The 9,883-nt window shown below is 40.8% G+C and overlaps 1 protein-coding gene across 1 annotated transcript in view; it reads right to left on the bottom strand.

The window, feature by feature from the left end:
* Nucleotides 1–8,087, bottom strand: part of LOC116690418 (uncharacterized) — a 9,563-nt gene extending 1,476 nt beyond the window's left edge. The window contains exons 1-2 of the mRNA XM_032517386.1: nt 7,763–8,087; nt 7,494–7,558 (exon numbers count right to left, since the gene is read on the bottom strand). Of these exons, the coding sequence (XP_032373277.1) occupies nt 7,494–7,558; nt 7,763–7,966 (269 nt within the window). The 5' untranslated portion in view covers nt 7,967–8,087. The remainder of the gene's footprint in view (nt 1–7,493; nt 7,559–7,762) is intronic.
* Nucleotides 8,088–9,883: the final 1,796 nt, after the last annotated feature.

Raw genomic sequence — 9,883 nt, 5'->3', positions numbered from 1 at the left:
GTTTTTATTCCTGCCTCCTCATGGAAGAAGGCTCGTCTTCAGAAGGGGAAGACAAAGGCTCTCAGCCCTTTTTTCTTGCTGCCTGCTCATGGTAGAAGGCTGGTCGTCTTCTTCAGAGGAAGACGAAGAGCTCTCACCACTTTCCCTGTGTTCCTTCATGGTGGTAGAAGGGTTGGTGCCAACGCAGAACAAAGAGCTCACATCCTTTTGTTTTTGCTGCCTGGTGGTAGACACCTCGTCTTCATCAGAGAGGAAGAAGGGCTCTCAGCCCTTTCTTCTTGCTGCCGCCTTGGAGTAGAAGGCTTCCTCTTCAGAAGAGGAAGGGATCTCAGCCTTTTCTTGCTGCCTGGTGGGGTAGAAGGTCGGTTGTCTTCTTCAGAGAAGAAAAAGGGCTTCACCCCTTGTCTGTGTTCCTCATGGTGGTGGAAGGGTTGGTGCAACGTAGAACAAAGAGTACACATCCTTCGTTCTTGTTGCTGTGGTAGAGGGTGGTGCCAACGCAGAACAAAGAGTACACATCCTTGGTTGTTGCTGTGGTGGTAGGTGGCTGGTCGTCTTTAGAAGATGAAGACAAAGTCTCCAATCATGCTGCGTTGCTCGGAGTAGAAGGTCGTCTTCTTCAGAAGAGGGAGGGGCCTCTAGCCTTTTTCTTGCTGCCACACGTGGGTAGAAGGCTTGTCTCTTCAGAAGAGGGAAGAAGGGCTCTCAGCCCTTTTTTCTTGCTGCCTCCTCATGGTGTGAGGCTCGTCTCTTCAGAAGATGAAGACGAAGAGCTCTCACTCCTCCATGCCTGAAGCCGCACTGGAACAAAAGCCTCAACTTCATAGAAGAAGAAGGCCCTCAGCCCTTTTTTCTGCTCCCTCCTTGTGGTAGAAGGCTGGTCGTCTTCAGAGAGGAAGCATAGAGATCTTCACTCCTCCATGCTTGTCTCCGCATTGGAGTAAAAGTCTTGACTTCATCAGAAGAGGAAAATCTCACAGCCCTTGTACCTGCTGCCTGGTGGTAGAGGCCTTGTTGTCGTGCACAAGACAAAGGGCCCTCACCCTTTGGTTCTTGTGCTCCTTGCATGGTGGTGGAAGGGTTGGTGCCAACGAAGAACAAGGAGCTCACCTCCCTTTGTTCTGCTGCTGGTGGTAGAGGCGGTTCTCTGCACAAGACAAAGGGCCCTCACCCCTTTGCCTGTGCCCTTCATGGTGGCAGAAGGGTGGTGCCTCCACTAGACAAAGGTCTCCCACCCTTCGGCCGTGCTCCTCAAGATGGTGGGAGGGTTGAGGTCTTCAGGAGACAAAGGTCTCTCACACCTTTGTTTGGACTTTTCGAAGAAGAGTACATACCTCCTGAAGGCCGAGGTCTTGCAAATGATTTGGTCCAGAATTGGATCTAAGCATTTTCTTGATGAATCGTTTGTATACTGACGTATTAACTGCAAGTACAAAACACAAACACACACAGCAAATTACTTCACCAATCACATTATTGTTTCAAGCAGCACATAAGCAAGTTATTTCATTAACTAAACCGTCTAACTAAACTCAAATAACTGGGAACTAGCATCTGGTCACACTATTATGAATTGTGCGAGATAACAAAAATGCAAAAGGTCACTTATAATCATTAAGCTACAGTATAATGTACTTTAAAATAAATCAGTCAAGATTAATGTATAATAGACACTACAGTGGTAGTCCTAAGTTATGAACCATGCTAAAGTTGACTAAATAGAGGAATAAAAAAACATCTTTTGGAAATGATTTGAGGTCTTAATTAAAAATAAAATGAAAATTCCAACCTTTAGGACACCAATTGTCTTTGTGAATGTATAATGTATAATAAATAATATTGTTCCTTAAATATTTTGGACTTTGGATTAAAAAAGCCCCCCATATCACATACCCTCACCTAACATAGAGATAGGCATGGGGAACTTCCATAAGATCATCTCTCAAGCAAATCCAACCAGCTATAAGCTAACTGATAACAACATGCCTATCTCTACTTATGGTGAAAGGTATGTGATGATGGGGGCTATTTTAATTCCAAAGGCCAGGGAACTGTATCAGGAGCATAGTATCTGGTCCATGAAATAACTGGTCTTTAAAAATTAAAAAGCTGCCTCTATTGAAAATTACATAGGGGGTGTATACTTGCCCCCTGTAATTAAGGAACATAATTTATCACGATACATTATTTCTCTCAACAAATGGTTGTCCTTAAAGGTTGGATTTTTCCTAATATGGCATAAGATCATTTTCAAAAGATGATTCTTTATTCCACTTTTTAGTCAACTTTAGCATGGCTTCATAAACGTATGAGCAGCACTGTAAACAGTACTATATCCATCGACATACAATAGCGCAATGTAGGCTCCAGTGACGGATGGGATCAAAAAACGACCCTGGCAACATTGCTTTCTTTGTTTCTCTCTCTTTTTTCGTCTTGTCCCCCCCCTCCCTCCCTTCTTGGTGGTGGTCGGGGATAATTAATAATAAATGGATTTGGCGCTTATAAAACATCTTAACTATCATGACTTTTTGTTCACGGGTACATGGACGTATACATTTCCATGGCAACAGCACTTATTGGACCAATCAAAGACGGCGTTGTACGCATAGAAGTGTGGGTTGTGTATTTATATATAATAGCTTTTTGAAAAATAACAACACAAATTATTGTCATTATTTCATTATTATTTATTATATAGATATAGTCAGATGGCCAGTTGTCTCTGGGGAATTATAATATAGACATTATATATTAGTAATACAAAATAAAAAACACACAATAAAAGCAGGTGTTTTCTCGACTAGCTTAAATCCAACTTCACTGTAACACGACAAGCCATTTATGTTTAGATCAATAACCACAGATCATTTAAAACCGACTATTTATGTATTATATTATATATGTTTAGAAATAATCTTTAATCCAAATGTAATGTGATTCACACACACAATAATAATAGTTAATTGTTAGTGCAAGAGACAAAGTGCATTTGCATCTCCTGCACAGCACATATGATAGTTGGAATATATGTTATTGATTTAAAAAAAGTTTTTATTATTTGACAGATGAAGTAAATGTACTTGTTCCCCACACAATGAGGCTTACTAAACAGAAAAGTTGAGTAAAACAAGTAGTTTTAGCTCAGCTGTTAAGTGCGACTACCTCTGCAAAAGATTTTGTAGAAGGAAGTCTGTTCCACTGTAGCATAGACAACCATGGTCTGTTGTTATGGTTTGGATTTTAAATAAAAACATATCAGTCTACGTAGGTTGCGTCTTTACGCATTACGCGTTCTGATTGGACCTCCGTTTGAGTGTAGACAACCAATAGAAACGTAGGATTCACCGATCGCAGACAACCAATCACACGCCGACATCAAAGCCGAACCTGCCGTGAGGTCGAGCGAGGTTGAACGTTGTCTACAGTATTTCTGGTAAGTCTGAATGAAATATATTTTTTTAACACTCACTGCTCTATATTTTTACTAAGCCTGAACTAACGTATTCTTTATTACACTCACTGTTTAAGTACGCCCAGTTATTTTTGGATGGTTTGGAAGCAAGGCTTGCTAATGGTTTCAACTCAAGTAGCTATAGCTAAGTTAACTAGCTAGCTAGCTCGTAACTCGTGTGACAGGTAAGGTTAGTTAACATTAAGTGACGGCTGAGTGGTCATGATATCTTTGCACTGCCCTGCACTCTACACTAGGCCTACTACAATCTACAATGTGTTGCCGATCTATGCCTGTAATAAGTTTGCGTCCTTTTGTGAGAATTGTGGTGAGTTGAGATGATGGAAATGTTTTCATTTCTCACGTTCAGATTACTAACAACAGTCTTTTTTTTTTACCGTTGAGTAAGAAGGAGCTTTGTCGTCTCCAGACTGTCAGAACTCTGTGTAGGCATTTAACTACTTTAAAAAAAAGAACAAACACGCCTGTTTTAGCAGCACTCCCTGCCAGTATGGAATTTCAATTAAATCCTGTCCTTACTTTCGAGCCTTGCCGACTCAAGTCCTCCATACCATCTCTGACTTGATACGCTTTATACTCCCATGCCGGAGTCTGAGGTCCTTAGGTCAGATACTATTAATGAATCCCAATCAGTTTAAAAACTAAAATATTAAATAATGATAAAATTAATTAAAAATTGATTTAAAACTAGAGGGACCGATCATTCCAAGCAGGGGCTCCTAGCTGTGGAACGACTGCCTCCCTCTCTACCTGTTGAGGGTTTCTTTAGTTGTTTGTTGTTTTTCTTTAAGTATTTACAGTTCTTGTGATTCCTTTTTTTTTATTTGTATTACTTAATTGTGAAGATGTTATCTGTGAAGGGTGCTGTACAAAAAATTTGACTTACTTACTTACTACCCTGAACAGTAACGAAGTTTATAAATGTGAACACTAGAGCTGACCTAATTTTACAGTCTATGAGCCAGAACACTGCACTGAAGATAGATGAAGTGACGCCTTCACCCAAAGAAATCTTATCTTCTTAACTCTCCTCCCCTTCTTCTACACCCATACTCTCCTACACATGTAAGTTATCTATCCCAAGGGTATTGAGCAACACCAACATACTTGTTGCTGTTCTGACCGGGCTAGCGATGACGTTGGCCTTTTGTGGAGTGGGCCAAAAGAAAATGAAACACATTAACCAACACAGTCAGACCAGAGTTTAGTGTAATTATGTAAGCTTTTTTTTATGACGATGATCACGTGTTAGGACAGTTTGCATATAGTGGTAAACAGCAGTCTTATAAAGTGATATATTGGGGTTTCTTTCTCAAAGCAAATACACAAGCATTTATGGCTCATACAGACCGTCCATCATTAGTCCGTCTTTTCTGCTCCTATCATGTCAACTGAGTGGCCAAATCCTCTTTCTATCAACTCTTTCTAACTTTTGTTTGAAATATCAAGCCATTGGGATAGGCTGATCACCATGTTGATATTTTCAGCTATTTGTATAAAAGCAACCGAACAGATCCATCAGAAGCACTTTTGGTTTGATGTCATGTCAATTGACAATTATGGTTAAACCTGCTTTCATCAGTGCTGACTCAGATGTAAATCATACAAGGAGCACAATAGTCACAGTGTGCTCTGCTCCATATCACAAAACCCTATTTCTTTGCATTGTACCCAGAGACATTAAAATTGTACAAACACACACCTACCATTACTCTGGTCTTGCCTGCCAACAGGCTTCCTGCCTTCAGTCAAAGTCTGTATAGCAGTTCTTGCTCAGATTCAAGTGAACTTGTGGGTTAAGCAGATTGCATGAATAACCTTTTCTTTTATTAAATCGCCAGACGTTTGTGTTTGCATTTAGCCTTTATTATGACAGCTTAGACAGAACGCGGGAGAGATGGGGAATGTCATGCAGGAAAGTGCCACCGTTGGAACTGAAACACATAAACCTCTGAATCTAGATGAGACTCTGTGTATGGGCACTCAATCTTCCATAGGCCACCCAAGCATCCTCAAATTGGAAGTTTAATATTAATGAATAGGAAAAGGCTACCGGTTTGCAATGGCTTGATAAAATCCTCCGGTGCTTTATTAGTTTCATTGGATAATGAGATCATTGCGTCATCATAGTCTCCTGGTAAAACCACCGAGTGTGCTTAGCGTGATGAATTATGGTTAGATTTGCATCCAACCATTAGCTTCTCAGAGAACTGGATTAGAGCCCACAATGCACAGTAAACAGCACAGTGTGTGAACAGTCCAGTGATCCAGCTTTTGTCAGAGTTTAAAGGCAGCGATAAGCTATGACTAGATGGGGTTTACGTGTGTTCATTCGTTGGTCATTTTTGTAAGTCCCTTCTACGTAGGCCTACTATATTGTTGGTGAAGAGTCATCATCCAATCAATATTGCGGTGTTCTAACAGTCATTCTGAATGTATTCAGGCCAGATGCAAAGAGAAATGGCAGAGAAATGTACTTGTTATGAAGGGGTACCATTGTTTTAGAGGTTAATAGTGGAAAACTTACCTTAATATATAATATGATTACATTTCAGGAAGATACACTAGCTCCTCTTCTAGCTTATCTTAGCACAAGGACTGAGAAAACAGCTAGACCCGTTTTGTTCAAAGTTAACAAAATCTGCTGATTATCATTATTGTGTTATTACAAATAGGCTTTGTTGGCACGATTTTGAACTTCCACGATCAAATTTGCGTGATCGAGCAAAATTTTTTTTAAAGCATCATTTATAGAAGCTCCGGGTTTTGCAAGCAATTACGCTCCGTTAACTACTGTCTTATCATGAGCCAGTCAGTTGTTCCCTGCACCGGCAGTAGGTTTCTAGATGTAGACTCACAGAGGAGAGTAACGAGGAGAAAACTCAACAGATAGCAGTCGGTTATATGTCGTCTTAGGTTACCGTTAACAGTACACGACACATTTTGTCCCGTCTGTTTTTCAGACAACAGCAGTGAGCAGTGCTAGTCGGTGCTAGTAGTCGCTGTTAGCTGTCAGCTAGTAGCTGTTAGCTAGTAGACGCTGCTGTTAGCTCCTCTAGGACGCACCTGTGTCTAACGCTACCTCCCGCTACAATGCTGTTTATATGGATATGGTTTATTTTGCGTTACATGACCCATTTCGTCTGTAAAGCCTGTCTTTGTTGGAATCTCTCCTCTACTCTCTCTCTCTACTCTCTCTCTCCTCTACCTCCGAGCAGCCCGCCACCACAGCGGCCGCAGGTCCACACTTTCGACATTGTCCACAGTTTTAATTTTTTATAACACAGCTGTATATTGTTAAGTATGAGGGCAAACCTGTATTTGTACCAGTGTTTCCATGGTAATCTGCTATTGCGGCCGCCACGCGGGCGAAAAACACAGAAGAAGTTTTGAATGCAGCGTAACTTCAGTGGTAGAGTAACAGCGTGGGAGACGGAGCTGTGGACCTTGGCGAGAGATTGACCCATGGCCAGAAATCATAGTATAAAAATGCAGCGCCGTGACGAACAGACGTGTATCCGCTGTTCGACCACGTGCTGGATCCCGTTCTAATCGTGGAGTAGAAGGCTCCTCTTCTTCAGAAGAGGAAGGGATCTCAGCCCTTCTTTCTTGCTGCCTGGTGGTAGAAGGTCGGTTGTCTTCTTCAGAGGAAGACAAAGGGCTCTCACCCCTTTGTCTGTGTTCCTTCATGGTGGTGGAAGGGTTGGTGCCAACGTAGAACAAAGAGTACACATCCTTTCGTTCTTGTTGCTTGGTGGTAGAAGGGTTGGTGCCAACGTAGAACAAAGAGTACACATCCTTTTGTTGTTGCTGCTTGGTGGTAGGTGGCTGGTCGTCTTTAGAAGATGAAGACAAAGGTCTCACCATTCCATGCTGCTGTTGCCTCGGAGTAGAAGGCTCGTCTTCTTCAGAAGAGGAAGAGGGGCTCTCAGCTCTTTTTTCTTGCTGCCTCCACGTGGTAGAAGGCTTGTCTTCTTCAGAAGAGGAAGAAGGGCTCTCAGCCCTTTTTTCTTGCTGCCTCCTCATGGTAGAAGGCTCGTCTTCTTCAGAAGATGAAGACGAAGAGCTCTCACTCCTCCATGCCTGAAGCCGCACTGGAACAAAAGCCTCAACTTCATCAGAAGAAGAAGGGCTCTCAGCCCTTTTTTCTTGCTCCCTCCTTGTGGTAGAAGGCTGGTCGTCTTCAGAAGATGAAGACATAGAGCTCTCACTCCTCCATGCTTGTCTCCGCATTGGAGTAAAAGTCTTGACTTCATCAGAAGAGGAAAATCTCACAGCCCTTTGTACCTGCTGCCTGGTGGTAGAGGCCTTGTTGTCTGCACAAGACAAAGGGCCCTCACCCTTTTGCTTGTGCTCCTTCATGGTGGTGGAAGGGTTGGTGCCAACGAAGAACAAGGAGCTCACCTCCCTTTGTTCTCGCTGCCTGGTGGTAGAAGGCTGGTTCTCTGCACAAGACAAAGGGCCCTCACCCCTTTGCCTGTGCCCCTTCATGGTGGCAGAAGGGTTGGTGCCTCCACTAGACAAAGGTCTCCCACCCCTTCGTCCGTGCTCCCTCAAGATGGTGGGAGGGTTGAGGTCTTCAGGAGACAAAGGTCTCTCACACCTTTGTTTGGACTTTTCGAAGAAGAGTACATACCTCCTGAAGGCCGAGGTCTTGCAAATGATTTGGTCCAGAATTGGATCTAAGCATTTTCTTGATGAATCGTTTGTATACTGACGTATTAACTGCAAGTACAAAACACAAACACACACAGCAAATTACTTCACCTAATCACATTATTGTTTCAAGCAGCACAATAAGCAGTTATTTCATTAACTAAACCGTCTAACTAAACTCAAATAAACTGGGAAACTATGCATCTGGTCACACTATTATGATTGTGCGAGATAACAAAAATGCAAAAGGTCACTTATAATCATAAGCTACAGTATAATGTACTTTAAAATAAATCAGTCAAGTATTAATGTATAATAGACACATACAGTGGTAAGTCATAAGTTATGAAAAAAAAAAACCATGCTAAAGTTGACTAAATAGAGGAATAAAAAAACATCTTTTGGAAATTGATCTTGAGGTCTTAATTAAAAATAAAATGAAAATTCCAACCTTTAAGGACACCAATTTTCTTTGTGAATGTATAATGTATAATAAATAAATATTGTTCCTTAAAATATTTGTCGACTTTTGAGATTAAAATGCCCCCCATCATCACATACCCTTCACCATACATAGAGATAGGCATGGGGAACTTTCCATAAGATCATCTCTCAATGCAAATCCAACCAGCTATTAAGCTAACTGAAATACAACATGCCTATCTCTACTTATGGTGAAAGGGTATGGGGGGGTGAGTAGGGGGGGGGGTGATTAATGGGGGGCTATTTTAATTCCAAAGGCCAAGGGAACTGTATCAGGATGCATAGTATCCTGGATCCATGAAATAACTGGTCCTTTAAAAATTAAAAAGTGCCTGCCTCTATTGAAATTTAACATAGGGGGGTGTATACTTCTGCCCCCTGTAATTAAGAACATTAATTTATTCACGATACATTATTCATTCTCAAACAAAATGGTTGTCCTTAAAGGTTGGATTTTTCCTAATTATGGCATTAAGATCAATTTTCAAAAGATGATTCTTTATTCCACTTTTTAGTCAACTTTAGCATGGCTTCATAAACGTATGAGCAGCACTGTAAACAGTACATATATCCATCGACATACAATAGCTGCAACTGGTAGGCTCCAGTGACGGACTGGGATCAAAAAACGACCCTGGCAACATTGCTTTCTTTGTTTTCTCTCTCTTTTTCTCGTCTTGTCCCCCCCTCCCTCCCCCTTCTTGGTGGTGGTCGGTGATAATTAATAATAATAATGGATTTGGCGCTTATAAAACATCTTGAAACTATCATAGACTTCTATTGTACACGGGTACATGGACTGTATACATTTCCATGGCAACAGCAACTTATTGGACCAATCAAAGACGTCGTTGTTACGCATAGAAGTGTGGGTTGTGTATTTATATATAATAGCTTTTTGAAAAATAACAACACAAATTATTGTCATTATTTCATTATTATTATTATATATATATATTAGTTCCAGATGGCCAGTTCGTCTCTGGGCTAATTATAATATTAGACATTAATTATATTAGTAATACAAAATAATAAAATCACTACAATAAAAGCAGTGTTTTCTACGACTAGCTTAAATCCAACTTCACTGTAACACGACAAGCCATTTATGTTTTAGATCAATAACCCACAGATCATTTTAAAACCGGACTTATTTATGTATTATATTATAATATGTTTAAGAAATAATCTTTAATCCAAATGTAATGTGATTCACACACACAATAATAATAGTTAATTGTTTAGTGCAAGAGACAAAGTGCATTTGCA

The sequence above is a fragment of the Etheostoma spectabile genome, chromosome 1 (genome assembly GCF_008692095.1).
Source record: "Etheostoma spectabile isolate EspeVRDwgs_2016 chromosome 1, UIUC_Espe_1.0, whole genome shotgun sequence".
Taxonomy (NCBI): domain Eukaryota; kingdom Metazoa; phylum Chordata; class Actinopteri; order Perciformes; family Percidae; genus Etheostoma; species Etheostoma spectabile.
Note: the sequence above shows the minus strand (reverse complement) of the source record. Positions and strands in the feature narration are given on the sequence as shown.